Genomic DNA, 20,761 nt, shown 5'->3' with positions numbered 1-20,761 from the left:
TGGTGTATAAGAATGCCGTCAGTTTTTTCACGTTAATTTTGTATCCTGCTCCTTGGACAAATTCATTTATTAAGTCTAGTAAATTTTTGATGGAGTCTTTGGGGTTTTCTGTGTATAGATAGTATCATGTCATCTGTGAATAATGACAGTTTCACTTCCTCCTTTCCCATTTGGATCCCTTTTATTTTTTTTTCCTGTCTGATTGCTGTGGCTAAGACTTCCAGTACTATGTTAAATAAGAGTGGCGAAAGTGGGCATCCTTGCCTTGTTCCTGTTCTTAAGGGAAATGCTTTTACTTTCTGCCCATTGAGTATGATGTTGGCTGTAGGTCTTTCATATATGGCCTTTATTATGTTGAGATATGATCCCTCTATTCTCACATTGCTGAATGTTTTTATCAGAAATGAATGCTGGATTTTGTCGAAGGCTTTTTTGGCATCTATTGATATGATCATGTGGTTTTTATTCTTCGTTTTGTTTATGTTGTGTATCCCATTTATTGATTTGAGAATATTGTACCAGCCTTGCATCCCTGGGATGAATCCCACTTGATCATGGTGAATAATTTTTTTGATGTGTTGCTGGATCCGATTTGCTAGTATTTTTTTCAGGAATTTGGTGTCTGTGTTCATCAGGGATATTGGCCTGTAGTTTTCTTTCTTTGTAATGTATTTTTCTGGTTTTGGAATTAGAATTATGACGGACTCATAAAACAAATTTGGAAGTCTTCCTTCTTCTTGAATTTTTTGAAATAGTTTGAAGAGAATGGGTGTTAGTTCTTTTTTGAATGTTCGGTAAAATTCCCCTGTGAAGCCATCCGGGCCTGAGCTTTTGTTTGCTGGGAGAGTCTTGATTACCTCTTCAATTTCTTCTGTTTTTATTCATCTGTTCAAGTTTTCTCTTTCTTCCCGGTCCAGTTTTGAGAGACCATGTGTTTCAAGAAATTTGTCCATTTCGCTTAGATTGTCAAATTTGTTGCCATAAAATTGTTCATAGTAGTTGTTAATGATCTTCTGTATTTCTGTGGTATCAGTTGTTACTTCTCCTCTTTCATTTCTAATTTTCTGTATTTGGCTTCTCTCTCTTTGTTTCTTGGTGAGTCTAGCTAAGGGTCCATCAATCTTGTTTATCTTTTCGAAAAACCAGCTCTTTGTTTCATTGATCCTTTGAATTGTTTTTTTGGACTCTATGTCATTTATTTCTGTTCTGATCTTTACTATTTCCTTTCTTCTACTTCCTCTGGGGTTTTCTTTCTGTTTGCTTTCTAGTTCTTTAAGTTGTGAGGTTAGATATTCTGTTAGAAATTTTTCTTGCTTCTTGAAGTAGGCCTGTAGTGCTAGGAACTTCCCTCTCAGAACTGTTTTCGCTGTATCCCATAGATTTTGTGTTGTTTTGTGTTCATTTTCATTGGTTTTCAGGAAGTTTTTAATTTCTTCCTTGATCTCCATGGTAACCCATTCTTGTTCAATAACATGTTATGTAGCCTACCTGTTTTCAAATGTCTTTGCATGTTCTTGTTGCAGTTGATTTCTAGTTTCATGCTTTTGTGATCTGAGAAGATGCTTGATATGATTTCAGTCTTCTTGAGCTTGTAGAGACTTAGTTTGTGTCCTAACATGTGGTCTATCTTTGAGAATGTTCCATGTGCACTTGAGAAGAATGTGAATTCTGTAGTTTTGGGGTGTAATTCTCTGTAGATATCTATTAAATCCATTTGGTCTAGTGCTTCATTAAGAGTCTCTTTTTCCTTTCTAATTTGTTGTCTAAAGGATCTATCCAGTGGTTTCAGTGGGGTGTTGAAGTCCCCTGCTATGATTGTATTGCTATCAATTTCTCCTTTGAAGTCTTCCAGAAGCTTTTTAATATATTTTTGTGCTCCTATATTGGGTGCATATATGTTTATCAAGGTTATATCTTCCTGTTGGATAGATTCTTTCAGTATTATGTAGTAGCCTTCTTTGTCTCTAGTTATGGTCTTCATTTTGAAATCTATTTTATCAGATATGAGTATTTTACCCCAGCTGTTTTTTCTTTCCATTTGCTTGGAAGATTTTTTTTTTATTCTTTCGCTTTCAACCTATGTGAGTCTTTTGTTGTGAGGTGGGTCTCTTTTAAATAACATATAGATGAGTCCTGCTTTCTTAATCAGTCAGCTACTCTGTGTCTTTTTATCGGAGCATTCAGTCCATTTACATTTAAGGCGATTATTGATATGTATTTATTTATTGCCATTTTTGTTCAGTGTGGTTATATTTTTCTTTCTAGTTCTACTGCCAATTACAGCAGTCCTTTTAACATTTCTGGTAGTGCTGGTTTGGTGCTAATATATTCCCTTAGCCTTTTTTTTTTTTTTTTTTTTTGTCTGGGAAGCTCTTTATTTGACCTTCTATTTTGAATGATAGCCTTACTGGATAGAGTAATCTTAGATTCAGATCCTTGTTTTTCATGACCTTGATTACTTCATGCTTCTCTTTTCTGGCCTGTAGTGTTTCTGTTGAGAAGTCAGCTGAGAGCCTAATGGGGTTTCCTTTGTAGGTAACCTGTTGTTTATCTCTTGCTGCTTTTAGGATTCTCTTTGTCTTTAATTTTTGGCATTTTGATTACTATGTGTCTTGGTGTGGGCCTGTTTGGGTTCTTCTTACTTGGGGCTCTCTGTGCTTCTTGAACTTGAATGCCTTCTTCCTTTACCAAGTTAGGAAAGTTTTCTGTCACTATTTCTTCAAATATATTGTCTAACTCTTGCTCATTTTTTTTCTTCTTTGAGGACTCCTATGATGCAAATGTTATTACATTTCCAGTTTTCCCATAGTTCTCTTAAGCTGTCTTCCTATTTTGTAATTGTTTTTTGCTTTTGGTTTTCTGATTGGTTGATTTTTTTCTACCCTGTCTTCTAATTCATTGATCCAGTCCTCAGCTTCCTCTACTCTGCTATTTAGACCTTCCATTGTGTTCTTTATTTCTGATGTGACATTCTTCATTTCGTCTTGGTGATTTTTAATTTCCAGCTGGTTGATTTTCAACATTTCTATGTCTTTACTCATGGTGCTCATATCCTTACACATGCTGTTGAGCTTCTTCAAGATCATGGCTCTGAATTCTAGTTCTGTCAACTTGCTAAACTGCAACTCATTTATCTTATCTTTGGTAAAGGTCTCTTGTTTTTTCATTTGGCTTTTGTTTCTGTATTTCACCATTTTGGCTATCACAGTGGGCTTTGGAGCCTGCCAAATTTTTCCTGTGGGTGTTGGTGTTCTGTTGTTTGTGGCTCCCTCTTCTGGGTTTGGATGAGCCAGGGAGGACCCACGTTAAACACCACTGTCAAGTCTTTCTTTCCTGGTTAGAGTTGCTAGCCCAGGGATGGTACAGTTATCCTCTGGCTTTTTCCCTGGAGGCTATCAGTAGTGGTTACCTGAAGAACCTTGGCTTCTCAGTTGAATGAAAAACTCCCTCAGGTGCTCATAGTAAGGGGATTTCCTGAGGGTGGGGCAGATGCTGGTCATTAATGGGTCTCAATTTGCATTTCAATGGCCACTGGGTAAGGTTGAATCTCTGAGGGCAGGGCCAGTTGCTTCTCCCCAGAGCCCTGGGAAGGAGTAAGATGACCAGAGTCTTACATGGCCACAACTCAGCAAAAGCTCTGAGTGTCCTCCAAATCCCAAGTGTCCCCACACAGTTTCAGTCCAGTCTGCCCTCCCTCTGCCGGAGCCCAAGGTAAGTGGCTGTGGCTATTTTAGCCTCTGTCTTGGCTATGTGCTGTGGAGCCACTTGGGAGTTTAACCTGAGGGCGCTGTTCCCAGATAAGAATGCTGCTCCCAGCTAAGGCCACTGCTCCCAGCTAATGCCACTGCTCCCAGCTAAGGCCGCTGCATACCGTGGGCTCTCAGTCCCCATCTCGCGTCTCTGCAAGCCTACCGGGATTGAGTCAATGTCCCTGGTTATGTGGTCCTCCAAGCTGTATTTCTGTTGCTTTTTCCTGATGATTTGTCTTTATTTCCGTTGTAATTCTAGTTTGATCCTGGGAGATGGTCTATGTAGCTTCCATTCACTCTGCCGCCATTTTGGAATTTCTTGACAGGGTGGTTTCTTGAAGACTGTGTGTATGATAATTTTCAAACCATAGTCCCAGTTAAAATTCTGACAGAATATTCTGATACTTCTTCCTCAGAAACAAGTAGTACCATCAGCCCCCAGTGTAGTAGACACTTTCCTTTGGTTTCTTGGCTAAGGAGTGCAGTGACTAGAAGGAGAAGGTTTATTCTGGGAGAGGTCATTGGTTTTGTGAAGTGAACAAGAGGCTGAGGACATGGTTTTACTTTCCTTGAAGCAGCCCAGGTAGGCTGAAGGCCAACTTTGTTCTAGAGCTTGGAGAATGAGTAGCCATTTCTTTCCAGTAAGATATACAGCCCTAGACTGACATTACTAGTTGTGTTACCCATCTGGCAAGAGGGTTTGGTTGACTCCCAGTGATTAGGTGTCTAATAGGTGCTAAGAGGGGCCATAGTTTGTCCTGTTACTGGAATTTCTCATGGAGTACGTATTTTCTGTGATTTGAATCCTGAGTATTTCCACTAAGGAACTGCTCAGAGGCAGCCTAAGAGAGCTCAGATAACTTAAGGTTTTAACTTAAATAGAAAAAAGTAACTAAGCCAGGGAGGGGGAAAGGTTTGAATTATTTTTCCTTTCTTCTCTGGCTGGTAAATTCTGTCTGTACTCTGGATTTAAAGATGGGGACTCAATCCAGGAGCACCACACTCTGGAGAGCCCCATTGTTCAGAATGTCATTCAATTTTGTTTGAGTTCCTACTCGCGCCTGTGGGCCATTTTTCCCCCAGATTAGATTTCTTCTTATTTACTTTCACAGGTTAATTTTCTATCATTCCCTCCCATATTATTTTTTTCTATTTCTCTCTTTTCTCTCATTTCACTTCCCTGTATTTCTTTCTCCTGTTCCCTCCTACTTTAAAAAAAAATTTTTTTTTTCTTCATTGATTTTAGACAGAGAGGAAGGGGGAGGGAGAGAGAGATATAAACATGATAATAGAGAACATCGATTGGCCGCCTCCTGCATGCCCCCCGACTGGGGATCTGGTCCACAACCTGGACATGTGCCCTGAAAGGGAAATGAACTGGCGACCTCTTGGTGCATGGGTCGATGCCCAACCACTGAGCCACACTGGCCAGGCAACCCCTCCCACTGTTTTTATTTCCTCTTCTTCTATTCCCAACCTTTTCTTTCCATAGACACTTTGTTTCTTAACATTTGTACTTTATGGTATTTCTTTAGTATAGAAATGCTGTGAGCCTTTAAGAAAGTTTTAGAATATTCCTCCCCTTAGCCTAGTAAAATTAAAAAGCAAAGCATTAGTTAGAAGTAATAGGTCAGATGCAGTGAGAAACTAGGGGTCCATACACCAAGTTTCTGGCTCTGGATCATGGTTCCTACTTACGGCGGAGCTACCCTTTCCTGGTCTCATAATCAGTAGGATTGTCTATCACTGCTCCCTCTTTGGAGACTCAATTTTAGTTTTCTGGATTATGTGCTAATACTACTCCTGACTGAATTTAAGAGACTTGTTGCTTTGTATTCATTTTTATATCTGCTCCCTTATCTGTATGCATGTATAATCTAGCACTGACTTTTTCCACACTTACTCTTTCTGTGGGTTCAGGTATACTGGTTTTCATTCCTTGATCCTTTCTAGTCTTCAGGACAACAAATGCATCAAGGGTGAAAAACAGTGCCTCCAATGTCTTTTTTCCTAATATGTGATCAGAATGCTTTGTAAGCAGAATGCTTTGCATCTCCTATTTTTTTGACTATCTTGTTCCTGCCCATTTTGAAGGTTAGCCTCTTTCTTGTACTGAATTTTCCCTTGGGGTTCTGATCACTAATCTCTTTTTTTTCTTATGTTCACATGTTGCCTTAAACTCAGATTGGAAAAGCTTAACCCTACATCCTGCTGTATCTATAAGTGTTGTCTGGAATCCAGTGTTCAAATTTTCTTCCTTGTTTGTAAAACCCTCATGTTCATGCTCCCTGTCTCCTTTAGTGGAATTATCTACTGGATTGTTTAACATAGAAGCCAAAAGGTCATTTTCCTATTAACTCCCATTTGTCCCCAAGTTTTATCATTTCTGTCTAGATTTCTCCCCCATAGTTCATTAACTCTTTTCAATTTCCACTATATGGATACAGGTCTTTATTTCCTTCATGAAAAATTGTAAAATCCTAATCTTAGGGTCTTCCAGGGGCTTCTGTTTCCCACACTTCTACCAAGGGTTTTGTGGATTAAAAAAAAAAAAATATATATATATATATATATATATATATTAGTAAAGGAGTCTGTCATTTGCTAAAAGTATCTCCATTTTGGGGTGATGAATGTTCCTTTTCCTCATTGTGAGCCATATGGGAACTTGGCAACAAAGGAAATATGGGACTTCATTCATTAGACACATATGGGGATGGTGTCAGAAATGGCTTGCTTTCCTGTAAAATAACCTATAAAACACTATTAGGTTGAGCTCCCTTTCCAAGCACAGTGTTGCACATTTTTGTGTTTGCTTGGAGCAAGATTTGTAACTGTGTTCATCGTTTAGTGCTGGCCTGAAAAACAGAAATAATTCTATGAAATTGTAGTCACTGTAGGTAAACTTGACTGCATTGTCAGAAAGATCTCATTGACAGTGCATGTGTTTTTTTCTTTTCCTTCAGCCTGTGCTTTGGATAGGAATTCTGAACCTAGGGGGTTGGTGTTTGACAGGAAGTATTAGAAAAACTCGATGTTGCAGCAAGACAGTTAGACTGCTGCTTTTCTTAGCGCATCTGGACCTGTTAGCTGACTTCTGAGTCCGGGCTTTGACCTTCTTGATTTCCTGGACCAGCTTCTGATGTTGGACCTGTTTGTTTGGTTCAGCCATGTATTTTAAAGTCTGAAAACACCAAACCAATTTTAATAAAAAAAAATTCTCCTTCTTAAGATATGGAAAAGATATTTCTCCCCTTTTTGATAATAGTGGAGGGTCAAATCTATTTATGACATTTAAAAGCAGGTTTTTCTTAGGTTATAATAGCTAGAGAAGTAGAATACCAATGAATTCTGCATTGGGAAAATGCAACTCTGATAATCAGCACTAAAATTAAACCAAGTGGTCTATCTCATTTGATAAGGAGAGCATTGAGATAGTTCTGCACATGGCTTTGAGGTCACTGGACTTGTGTGCAGCTTATTTCTCTTGTTCTCAAGGCTTAGGGCTACCTAAGTTAGAAGCAGGAAAAAATCTGAAGAATTAAATAAAGGTTGGATGCTTTGACTGACTATGCTTGTTCCACAGCTTTTGAAGATCCTGATAGTGCCGTTGATGACCGAGATAGTGACTATCGCAGTGAGACCAGCACCAGCATCCCACCTCCTTACCATTCGACTTCCCAGCCCAACGCTTCTGTGCACCAGTTCCCTGTTCCTGTGCAATTGCCACAGCAGCTGCTACTGCATGGCACTTCCCGGGACTCTTGCAATGACTCTATGCAAAGTTACGATTATGACCTCGATTACCCAGAGCAACAGGCTCTCAGGTGGGTGTTGGGAACAAAGCACTTTCCTTTCCTAGTATGTAGATCCCAGGATACAACTGAAATCAAGGATTTGGGCACTTTAACCTGAGGTGGTAATGGAAGTATAGCAGTGATGGGCCAAGCTACAGCCATTTTATGTAGAGTCTTGATCTTTTTTTTTCCCTTCCACATATTCACATTTATACATTTCCATTAGTAATATTTGCCTGTTTTATTCATTTGAGTTTAGTTGTTTATATTGTTCTACTTTAAGAAAAAAATAATAGCAAAATAATTGGCGAAGGACCCTCATTTCCCTCTGTATTTGCAAGCATTAGATGTACAAGCCAGTAGTAATAATGGCACATGAACCTAAATGACTACATACTCTGCTGGACAACGGCAGTTTTCCTAATCAATACCCTATTATCATTTCATTTACTTCCTGAGCTACTGTTATAATAAATAACACTTAGAGGAGCATATGTGATATACTTTAACTTGCAATTTTTTTTTCTAAAATTTTTCTTTAACTGATCCCATAAAAATTTGATTTTACTGTATTATTGTATGAAATGAGGTTAAAAAGTAAATATTTTATCATCTCCAGCAGAGGAAAACTTGACATGATTTTAAAGTAAACTTTTATAATAGACACTTTTAACTTATATGTTTGAAATGATTTCTCCTTTAAAAAAGTTTGAAGAAATTATATCACTAACATTGATTTTTAAACTTTTTTATTACTATAAATACTAAGTTCTTGGAAGTAGTCTAAGTTCTTCAGTTACACAGTTTTTTTAGAAGAACATTTAAAATCCTTGACGAACAAACATGTTTGCAGCACCTTCTAATAAATTAGAAGTGTAAAAATAAATAGCTTCTTTCACTACAGCCATGGCTATCTATTGATTTTAAGTTGTAACTATAAAGACTTATTTCAGACTGAAATTAGTTTAGTTTGAGTTTTTGAGGATATTGGAGAGTAATGAAACTTGATGTAGCCCTGGCCGGTTTGGCTCAGCAGTTGGAACGTCGGCCTGCTGTTAGAGAGACCTGGGTTCAGTCCCCGCTAAGGGCACGTACCTTGGTTGCAGTTTGTCCCTGGCCCTGGTTGGGTCCTGCGGGTGGAAACCACTCACTCGATGTGTCCCTTTTGATGTTTCTCTCTCTCTCTCTCTCTCTCTCTCTCTCTCTCTCCCTCCCTCCCTCCCTCCCTCCCTCCCACTCTATCTGAACAAAAAATGGAAAAATGTCCTCGGGTGAGGATTTAAAAAAAATATATATGTAAAGTTGATTTCCTGATTCTATCAAATGGGCTTTTGCCTAATGAGCCCAGAATAATGGGAAATGTATGAAAATTATGTAAAAATACATAATTTGAGGTTTGACAGTAGAATTGGGCTTTGTTAGATATTATATAGCAAAAGTATCTCTAGTGCTAAGAGGTGTCAAAAGACTAACAGTCTCGCCCTGGCCGGTTTGGCTCAGCGGTTAGAGCGTCGGCCTGCAGTCCAGAGAGACCCGGGTTCGGTTCCCGCTAAGGGCATGTACCTCGGTTGCAGTTTGTCCCCGGCCCTGGTTGGTCGTGAGGGTGGCAGCCACTCGATGTGTCCCTTTCGCATCGATGTTTCTCTCTCTCTGTCTCTTCCTCTCTCTTGCTCCCACTCTATCTGTACAAAAAATGGAAAAATGTCCTCGAGTGAGGATAAAAAAAAAAAAAAGACTAACAGTCTCACTCTTAAAAATTTTCAGTGACTAAGTTGCAACTTTGATCATGTTTCTATTTTCCTAAATAAATACTATTGGATGTTAGATCTATAAAAGAACACACTGACCTGACAAGCTCCTAGTCTGCAGGCCCTCTTTAGACTCCCACCACACATGTGGGAAACAGGCAGTCTCTAACCTAACTAAAAGAAAGGTCAGCTGTCTTCTATATTCATTGACTTAAGTTGACATGTGGCTTCTGCTATTGTACTCAGTATAGAGAAAGGTTTCATTTTACTGTAATCCTCAATGTATATGGCCTTAGATTTCACAAAGAATAAATTATAACACTTTAAATAATTTGCTCTTTTTGGTACTGTAACAAGGTTTGACTTCTGATAGTCAAAGAGTTTATTTATTTATTTATTTATTTATTTATATATATATTTCCCTCCTAAAAGAACTGTGTTTGACCATATTCTTGGCTATGCTGCCTCAAATATAACTTTCAGCAGGTTAATAGCTTGGCTTCTTTTCAGACTCAAATTCATCAACAAATTTAGGTTTCTTGAAATTCATTGATATATTTTACATGGAATATTTAACCAGTTCTAAACTTTGGCATTTTAGTTACATTCTATATATCAGCAATTTTCAACTGGTGTGCTGTAAGAATTTTAAAAACATATATTATCTGACTAGTCAGGGCACTGACCGCTCTTCCCTTAGATTGTCAAATAAAAAAATGACAACAGCCAATACAACAATAGCTGTCTGGTGTGAGTGAATCAAAATTATACCTCTTTGTGTGTGTGTGTGTCAGATTGGCAAAAATATAATATATTTTTTGGTGTGCTACAGAATTTTATCCTCATTTGAGGACATTTTTGTTTGTTTTTTGTTCAGATAGAGTGGGAGGGAGGAAGGGAGGGAGAGAGAGAGAGAGAGAGAGAGAGGGTGAGAAACATCGACGTGAAAGGGACATATCAAGTGGTTGTCACCCACACGACCCAACCAGGGCCGGGGACAAACTGCAACTGAGGTACATGCCCTTAGCGGGAACCGAACCCAGGTCTCTCTGGACCGCAGGTCGACGCTCTAACCGCTGAGCCAAATTGGCCAGGGCAGTGTGCTACAGAATTTTAATAATTAGTTTATGAGTGCCATGAGATGAACAGGTTGAAAATCAGTGCTATATATTGATGAAACATGTTCATTTTGTTAGTTTGCTTCTTTCTTAGAAAATAAAGAATCCTAAAAAGCTCATGGTGGCAAGTGAAGTATTTAAAAATTGTTATTATAGCTGTTCTCTTTTTGATGTGGAAAATACACTCTTTGACTATAATACTATAATTTCGATTTAAGATCATGTGGATTTTCTTATATTTTTTTGGTCTGAATGGTTTTTATCAAATTGACAATTTTACTAATTCTGGTTTTCTCACTGAATGTGCACTAAATCACGTTTCTTCCTTTCCCCTGTTTTTTTTTCCTTGGCCTTTCTGTTTCTTCAAATGTATCTCTTTACATCAGACAAGGCTTGCAGGCTAAAATGGACAGAGTTAGGATTATTTCAGCTTTCTCTGATGTTGACTATGAAGAACAAGAAGGTATATATGAGCAGATAGAGGGGAAAACATCACAAAAGCTTCTAGAAAACAGTAACATAAATGTAAAAGAAGCACAAGTAAAGGAAATTAGAACTCTTTCAAAAACTGATAAATGTTATAGCCAACAAGTGCAACCAAATTACAAGAATTGGGAAAAGGTATCCTCTCAGAACCAAGAAACAGAATTCTCTACTGCCCTTAATTTTGACCTCAAGTTTGAAACATCTGTTTGCTCCAGATATCCTCAGAAATATGATACAATTGATAGGAGAAGGAAAAAGAAACCCTTGTACAGTCATTTTGAAGACAGTGAAAGAAGACAATATAATGGTAGATTAGAAACTAAGACTAACTTCAAGAGTACATATCCTAATAGTGAAAATTATAATCTTTGCCACATTGAAAAGAAGAAACAAAATTACTCAGTTTTGCACCCCTACAAAAATGGATTTGTGGTTAAGTGTGGCATGTGCACCACTAAGTTGGAAAGTCATGATTATGATCGTTCTGGTTGTTTTAAGAACTGCGAAAAGTCATCTGGCTTAAACCAGCATGCCACTGATTTCATTCTATTGGATATTCTTGAAGATTCTACTAGCAGCACTTCTGATGAACTTATGATATCCCCCATTTCTTCTGATAAGCAGGAATGTTTACTGTCACCAACATGCCAACCATTCAATGTCCATCATTTGGGAGGTTTTCCTAAAGAATATTATGTAGCAAATCCAGCATTTCCATTACAAAGGATGAATTGCAATGCAAATACACTTGGAGATCTGTCTGGGTGTCCCATGGAAGAGATAACTCCTTCTTCTGTTGAGGAACCCAAGGAGGACTATATTGATAAAATGGATGAACTTCAGTGTTTTGTGGAAACAGTCTCGGAATATTTAGCAAAGAAGGAAGAGGAGATTAATAAATTTGGTTCCCTTTCAAAAACTAAAAAACCACCTAAACATAATAATACTGTTGATAATGCAGAACAGAAAAAGCCTGGGGATCAAATATCACCTATAAACATTGTCAAGAATGACAAGGACAAGGCCATCTATTTCCCTGAGTTGAATGGAGTGAAATGTGCTGTTGGTTCTTTGTTCACCTTATTCACAGAAAAGGTGGGTTCAGGCACGAAGCATCTAACAACCTCTATGGAAAAGTTGGCTTCTTCAGCTCCAGAGAAAACAGAAACTCTTATTCAAATAGAGACAATTAATTCGGGATCTAGACCCAGAGCCAAGTCAGTATCAGAGAAGGATCTTTCCATGCATTCTCCATTATTTTCTCAAACAGTTGATAATGAGGATTTTGGCAGACATGACAGAACCTCTGAAAATGAGCACACAGGCATTAAAACTGAAAGTTTAAGCTTTCAGAATGCAACAGAAGCTCTTGGAAGGGACTTTGCTCCACAGAGTCAGAGTTCAATTATAACGTCTGTTTTCAGCATGCTAACTCCATTAAAGATATTTTTGGAAAAGGATGAGACCAAAAAAGATGATGGAAGAAACAAGCCAACAAGAAAGGAAAGCTTCATTGGGTGTGGTTCAGAGTCAAGTCAAAAGGAAGACACCCTTGGTAATGACAGTAGTATCATTGCTTTAGATAGGAGTAATGGAGATAGAACAAGTTTGTCCCAAATACCCACAAGTGAGGATTTGTTGTCTTTCCAAGCAGCTAATGAACCTTCAAACTTAGGTAGTTCTGCAAGTAAGAAAGATGATATTGAAAGTCTGTTGGAAAGAAAACCCTTTATAGACTTTTCTCTGTTACCAGATGAACCAAAAACATGTGCCAAAGATACTCCAGAACATCCTTGTGTAGCTGGCAGTAGAACTGCAAATAAAGAGGCTACTTCAAAGCCATTGGAGAGGGACAGAGTTATCAGTGATGATGATTTCCTTGAGCCACTCAGAAAATCTTTTAGCCAGTTTTTACTCACTTCCCCTGAAAATTGTTCAAAGGGAACTTTGTCAGAATCTAGGAAAATTCACCAGGTGGAGGAAGATGGATGGGAAAGGGTCCCTAAGAAAGGTGGACATTCCTTTTCCTTTAGTGGAAAACGACATATTCCATTTCTCAGAGTTCTTAGTCATTCTGAAAAGCAGCAGGATTTAAGAGAGAAAGAAAGCATTTTTCCTTTGTTTAAATTTCCTGTCACTGATAGCCATATCATTGTCAATGACCAGAGTTTTCATGGCTCAGAAGTAACCACTGATGAAGAGATTAAAAAAAACTGCCATGAAAATACCAAACTTAGTTCAAAAAAATCAACTTCAGTTCCAACTATTCATAATAATCTAGGAAAATTTGGTGACACAGAGACATTTAATAAGAATGACCCAAAAAATTGTCCTGAAGATGCCACACTTAATAAAATAAAGTCTGATTCAGTTCCAAATATTAATAATGATCTTGAGAAATTTGGGAATGTAGAGGAATTAAATTCAAGTGACCACACAGCAGAAGACAACTGTGATAGAGATACATTAGTCATCCCGACAATTGTTCCCAAAGAACATTTACCTTCTGATTCTTCAGGAGAAAGTAAGACTCTTACACAAGTAACATCTTTAACAGTGTCAGACTCTTCATTAGCATTGACTTCTACCATTTCAAGACCCACCTTGGTTAATGAAATTAATAAAGACAAACTTGTAGATAAAACTTCCAAGAAAAGAACCCAAGGAGGCCTCCTTTCTGGCCTGTTTAATAGATTCTCTTCTCTTGAAAACTTGTCTAGTTCACAAGAATTAAATTTAAAAAATGGTGACTCTCACCACAGGAATAATACCCCAAGCTTACTCTCAGGAATATTTAACTTGATATCCAATAGCAGTACAACTGATTATAAACCAGATGAAGCAAAGTCCATGTCTTTAGGCGACATAAAGAGTTTGAGTGGAAATAAACATTCATTCTTAGATGAGATCCCTGTTACTTCATGTGTGACTTCTGAGAACCAGAGGAACCATGTTAAAAAACAAGAAACTTCTGGATTCATAAAAAATTTCTTATCTTTACCTCAAGAAAACATACCATTAGCTGATGCTTGGATTGATAATCATTATTGCCCTTCTATGTGGAAAAATCAGCACAGTGAAAAGCATTGCCTCTCTTCTGAGAACAGTATACTTCACTGTGCTCCCAGTGATCAGCAGGACATCTTAGAGAAATCTTTGAAGAGGACAAAACCATACCATATTCTTGAGGCAAACCTATATGAAAATTCAAATAAGTTAAATCCATCTATACTAAATACTAACATTCTTAATAAATCAAATAACTATCAGGCTTTTGAAGAGATGAGCAATCATTTCTGTAATGAATGGGACTCTGATATAAAAGATTACTCTAAAAATTCTAGAATTCTTCAACCAGTTCATTATATGTTGAATCAAAATACATTTCCATCAGCTGATGTTTTTTTGTGGCCTGACTCAGAAAACCCAGCAATAAATTTTTGCCAAAAAGATCAAAATGCAGATATCTTGGAGTGGAAAGCAAATTCAACCAATGTCATTTTGTGTGACTTACCAAATGAATCATTCAGTCAGTTTGCATTTAATGAAGATTACTTATTAAGAGGTGATATGTGGGCAGCTAACTCAGATGGAAATTCTTGTCATCTTCCAATTAATGAGACTAAAAATTCACTAGAAGAATTTCCCATTGACTTAAGCTGTTCTTCAGGTTATGAGAAGACTACATGCCCCATAGATGATCAAGAATCATTAAGAATGGATGAAAACTTTGTTTTTTCGGGTGTGGGTTATGAATACCAGGAATGGTTGTCATGTCTTGAAAATGGAGTGTGGTGGCCATCAGAGGATGGAGACTATGGATATTATATGTTCCATGATGATCAATATATCTATTCTCTTCTCACTGATTCTACTGGGCAGTACGCATATTTATTTGTACCTGATTGTTTTTATCAAGAGTATTTGAATTGTGATTTACAGACAAATGATCTATCAAGTCTTATATTGGATGACAGCATTATTTCTGCCTGTAGTTTTAGAGTACTAGACAAGGAAGATAAATTATTGTGGTATGTTGAAGAGGAAACAATTGATGGCCCTCTTGATTTATCTGTGGTTTTGCCAAGAAGTGAGGGACCATTGTATCTAAATTTAGGAACTCTTTCACATGTACTTGAAGAGTCAAATTATGGCCAAAGGGATCAACCATTAGATTTTTCAGTCTATAATTCTCAGAAGTTTGAAGGAGAGTTTGGATTTTTTGACAAAAGGCTTTGTGTTTCTGAAGACTTTGAATGTACGTTGGATCTCAGAAATCAGCCCCAGAGTATTGATAATCATATCTTAAATAAAATTCAAATCATAGAGGGAGATAAGAACCAGGCTGTAGTTAAGGATTCATTAGTTCACCTTCCCAGTTTTCATTGGCTTCAGTCTTCTGAAGAAGGTGCCACTTTGGTTCATCTTGAGAATATGATTAACAGCCCACAGCAAACAGAAGAGATGCCATCATTGAACAAAGTGACTTCATTATTTTCTGCTTTGGGTGCTCTGGTTGGAAGTACTTTGACTTTTGAAAAGAATGAGTCCTTAGAGTGTTTGGCCATACATAAAAGGGATCAGCAGTCAAACCTGGCAGAGCTCACAAATGATGATCTTCATTCATTAATCTTGAGTAAGCAATCGGAGAGTAAATCCCAAAGTGAGGAGGAACGTCTTCTTAAGAAACACTCAAAGAGACAAATCGTTTCCAATGTCCAGCAACCAGAATTTACTGAAAATATGAAGCAAGAATTTTCTTTAAATAAAAGCATTCATGTGGAAAAACAAAGTTTGGTGAAATCTGTTTTCCAGGTAAGCCAAACAACTCCTCAGGCTAAATTAGGTATAGAAGATGATGAAATCATTACAACTGATTCTGTTTCGGTTCCTCTTACATCACAGTTCAGTAGGGATGAACATAAGAAGTATGAGCTTCTTCAGGACCAGTCTTCTAAAGAGTCTGAGAGAACATTATTTAAAAGTGCATTGAAACTCTTTGGTTGGGGAGAAAACTCTTCAGTAAGTGTTGCAGCAAATGAAAAACAGGCATCTGGATTTTTGAACATCTTTAAAACCCAGATGAATAAAGAAGGATCACCAAACTTAGAAAACAATGGTGATAAAAATAGAAAGATGACATCTCAGGAAAAGAATGAATCTTCTGGTGTTTCCAGTTTTTTTGATACTTTTGGGGATTTCTTTAAAACTAATGTATCTCCTACACAGACAACTGAAAATATGTCTGTTTCTTCAGTGACTAATAAAGATGAGGTCAAGTTAAGTCCTAATCCTGCAAAGCTAACTAGCAAGGACGTTGGGAACTTTCCTGCTGCACCAGTTTCCTCTAAAGGGAAGGTTCGGATTAGACATCTGAATAAGCAGGCCACTATTGATGATACTGGGCTAAAGGAACCATCAACTAAGGAGATCCAGGGTAATAATTTGACTGAAAAAGAGGTACTCTCCAGAGACCACCTAATTCAGCAGTCACCAAATCCATCTTTCTCAACAAATTGTCTCGAAGAGTCTTCAACAAAAACTAGTGGTTTGTCTACGGGAAGAGAAGTTTCAAGAAGTAATAAAATATCTTTTGATATTCAGAGCAGAAAAAATTTGAATGAACAGGATCATTATTCTGACAAAGACTTAAATTTTTCAACTGCCACAACATCTTCATCCCAACCAGAGTTGCCAACCAGAAAGAGTATATTTTCCTTCTTGACTGGATCCGAACAGTCTGAGAACAGAGTCTCTGCTACTCTACCAAGAACCAAATCTCAAGCAGAAGGGCTATTCACACTTTCTTCCTTTTTTCCCACTACTAATTTAAGGATCAAGAAGGATGCCTCTCAGAAAATCTCTTTTAGTTTCTTCAATTTGTCCTTTTTAGATGAAAAACAGCAGACTCCTGGAGAAAAGCATAACATTTCAACTGTTGCTCCATTGACTTCCCAGCACTGTAAGAAACCAGGTGTTTTTATAGACACAGATGGCACAATAAATGAAGGTTACCATGACAATAGAGATAACATAGTCCAGGAGATAGTTCATGAGCATCTAGTGGATCCTTGTGTTTCCATTAGCAACACCATTGAGCTTCCCTTCCTTGAAGATGAGCTCAATGGAGGGGAGGACTATCCGGGTAAATTATGGTCCAGTAATGGATCAGGGATAACTTTAGCAGATTTCCAGTCGAATCAGTTGGAAAAAGATATTGTTCCTCATTCACCAGGATTTCAGGCACAGACTGAAACACTGCTTATTGGTCCAGAGGCCTTTGAGGTAGCTTCTCATGAAGAAGATTTCATACAAGAAGCTGTCTCTGGGGGCTCACTGGCTAGGTCTTTTTCACACGATAACCATGTGATTGAAAAGCTCAATAATTTAGATACTTGTACTAGCCACCACCAACATGAAAGATTTTCTAGTGACCCATTGAACCTGCCCGTAGAAAAGGCCCCTGTTGAGATCTTAACACAGATCCTGGAGTCAACCTCCTCCTCTGTGGAGCCAGGGTGTGTAGGGCACCTCCAGAGTAGAGATGCAGATAAAGAGGAAGACAAATCAATGTTGGACTCTTCAGTAGAAATGCTTTCAGGGTTTGTGAACAAAGTGAAATCTTTCTCTGGGAGCTTAATTGAATCTCCCAAAACTTTCCCTGGATTTTTTGCCTCCCCTAAACTTACAAAGAAAAACTTTTTCTCTCCCTCTTCTGGTGTATCATCTCAGCCACTTAAAGGTGAGTTATTTAGAATTTCCAAAAGTCCCAAAGTAGAGACATGCAAACAAGAATCATCTATCCCAGCTACTGCATGCCTTCAAAATAGTAGTTCCAATGATGCTATAGGATCAGTACCGCTAGAAAATTTGTGGAGAGAGGCTGCTTCTGCATCATTCAATTTAGAATCTACTCTCAGTGACTATAGAAAGACTGTGGTTAGTGCAAAGTCAGACTCGGAGACCTTGACAGATAATCCTAACCTAACAACTGAAATGGAAAACAATATTTCTGTCAATCTTCCAGAACCCCAGGGTTCTGAAACAATTGGGGCTGCATCTTCTATCTCAGGTGACAATGCTAGGCAAGGAGTATTATCTCTGAGTGATGAAGGAGACATGGGGATATTGAAGGGTTCAGACACAGAAGCATCATTTGAAGCAGAGCATATTTCATTGCCAACACAGCCGCATCCAGATTCTACCTGGATTACCAGAGAGCTTCCTTCATCAATTCAGCCACCTCTTCCTCTTGAGCCAAAGCCAGCTATGCAGTCTTCTTTCACAAAACAAGATATCTTAAAGCTTCAGGCAACCAATTCACTAGAAGCCAGTACTACTACACTGTTCAGTGAGGCAAGTTCAGTAGGCCAAAGTTCCACAATGGAAACCCGAGGATCCCTTTCTCACTCTCTTCTGGAGGAACCTGTGCTTTTTGCCAAAGAAAGTTATGGGATACCTGATGCCCAGAAAGATACATCTGCAGCCCCCCAGGAAACAAAGCAGTCAAGACCATGTTTTGAGATCCCAAACATGACCAATTTGCCAAAGCTTCATTTCCCATCCTCTTCTACTGAGTATGGGAAACCACTAAGTTCTTTCTTTTCCCCAACTTCCTCCTCTGGCAATAGGGCAGCAGAGACTGGTTTGATGTCCGGTTTTAAGAAGTTGTCAACTCTGTTTGAGGGAGGTAATGAAGGAAAAAGTAGTATAGTGGCAAGTGGTCCCAAGCTGAGGTTTGGAAAGAAGTTGGACCTTTTATTCCCACGGCCAAAAGAGCACAAAGGGGGCCCTGAACAAATGCCTACAGAATCCTTCACTCCAGTTTTGGTTATCAGCGGTGATCAAGACCTTAACTTCAGTGAGGCTGACAAAGCTTTGGAGTCTTCTCAAATGTCTGGGGCCAGTGCTGAGCCAGCTAAGATTTCTACTCAGCTCTCTGCGACCTCTGAGCAGCTGGAGGCCAAGTCAAGTATATGTATTCTTGGGCTGTCAGGGCCTGGAGAAGTGGAAAACCAGCAGGAAATCCCAGCATCTGGAGAAGACCGGGGTACCAAAGGCAACCTCTCTGGCCTCACCTGTCCTTCAGGGAGTCATGAGAAAGAGCGCTGTACTGTTTGTGAGCTACTTCACCAGCCAGAAACACAAGAAGAGGAGGCAATGCCTGCTAACACTGACTCTGTTTTGAATGTACAGCTGTCAGTTACTCGGCATGGCATCAAAGAACCAAAGACCAGCAAAAGGCCTGTTCTCAGTTAAAGCATCATAAATGATTTTAAGGAATTGACCATTTATGATGCAATAATTTAGTGGTAGATTAGTCATAGCCTGCTTTTTATCCTTCCTGTGTCTTTCCTAGCACCTGAGCTTCGTGTTAATTAGAGTTTAAGTAACAAGAAATAATGTGTGGGTCTTTTCATCCTCTCCCTTTTCTCTAGTGCCAAATTTAATTTATTGAAACAAGGAGCTTCCGGCTTAAAGGAAAGGCTAAGCCCTGAAATTTACTCACTGTGATTGGCTCTACCTTATATAACATGGAATGCAGAAGGGAGGGTAGGAAGAGGCAGCAAGTAGAGTAGCATATATTAATTGTAACCACCTGATGAGCCAGGATGCTTCCTTGGGCCTTCAGCACTTTTATCTGTAATAGCTGTGGAGACACCAACTTTGCTTTGCTTTCCAAGTCTTCTAAGATGCTTTCTTCAGTGGCAATGAGAGTATTAAGTAAAATACAAAGTACAAAGGATTATCTTGGGATAACCTATATTCTCTATCCTATTCCACATGAATTTACATAGCTTCTTCCAGTCTGTGCCTTTTACTATCCTTGAGACTGGTGTCTAATAAGTGCTTCAAGTAAAGTCTCACAGGAGCTCAGGGCTATTGTTTGCTATAGTTCTTCAGTCTGCACCATTATTCAGGGTCTGTCTGCAAAGGGTACTATTATTTCTCCTAAGAAGAATCACCATACAGTGCAGTTTAAGAATGATGCTTTGCCCTCTGGTCAAAACTGTCCAAAGTGGACGGTCAGGGGCTCTAGAGATGTGGAGAGGAAGACTGCTCAGAATAGTGACCTGGTATCTGTCTTGCTGCCATGGGATGGAATCAGAAGTCAGCCTGAAAATACAAGTAATTGGGAGGAATCATAGGGAAAATATCACTGGACAAAAGCCATTTATCTTCATTTGACCAAGAGTAAACATAAGCCCTTTAGTTAAAGGCTTGACTCTCTGGCAAGGAAATTTCTTGTCCTTTTGCATGGAGGCTTTCCAGCAGGATACCAGAAGTAAAATGAGAGCCCCTGACTTGGGATGGAACTACCCAAATGGGTTAGGATAGATCTTGTAGATTATCACCAAGTCCCTCTATCTTGAATAGGTCAGAACCCTTTAGATTCAGTATATGGCTGAAGGGAGTAACCTCTGGGTACTGCTCTTTCTGGCCATGATTTAGTGCCGCACTCTGCTACAGCTGCTATCTCTCATAGCAGGGAACAAATTTCCTTTCTGGGTATGGAATTCAGGTGATTGAGAGAGGGTTGGGCTAGCCTCTCGTTAGGTACAGAAATTCATTAATATGGCCCTGACCCAGATCCTAGAGCTGGACTTTGTTCACTTTGAACAAAATTGAGCTATGTTCTAAGAGCAATTCACTTACAGATGGGAAAGGTTATCTTTGGGACATTCCGTGTGCTGTTAGTGATATCATTGTAATATTCATGAGATGAATGGTTGGTGAGATCCCCTGAGGAATTTCTTGATCCTAACCTTTATCTCCTAGTGGCTTCCATTACCTCATTGTGCTGTGGCTGAGAGATTATTGAAGGAACATATCCACTGTCCTTTGTTCATCCTAAGTCACAG

General features: G+C 38.7%; 1 protein-coding gene across 3 annotated transcripts in view; it reads left to right on the top strand.

Annotated features, from left to right (window-relative positions):
• Positions 1 to 20,761, top strand: part of UNC13B (unc-13 homolog B) — a 260,259-nt gene that overhangs the window by 127,853 nt on the left and 111,645 nt on the right. For all 3 annotated transcript variants that reach the window (XM_036260527.1, XM_036260526.1, XM_036260525.1), the window contains exon 8: positions 7,336 to 7,576. In XM_036260527.1, coding sequence (XP_036116420.1) covers positions 7,336 to 7,576 — 241 coding nt within the window. The remainder of the gene's footprint in view (positions 1 to 7,335; positions 7,577 to 20,761) is intronic.

The sequence above is a fragment of the Molossus molossus genome, unplaced genomic scaffold (assembly GCF_014108415.1).
Source record: "Molossus molossus isolate mMolMol1 unplaced genomic scaffold, mMolMol1.p scaffold_m16_p_14, whole genome shotgun sequence".
Lineage (NCBI taxonomy): Eukaryota > Metazoa > Chordata > Mammalia > Chiroptera > Molossidae > Molossus > Molossus molossus.
Note: the sequence above shows the minus strand (reverse complement) of the source record. Positions and strands in the feature narration are given on the sequence as shown.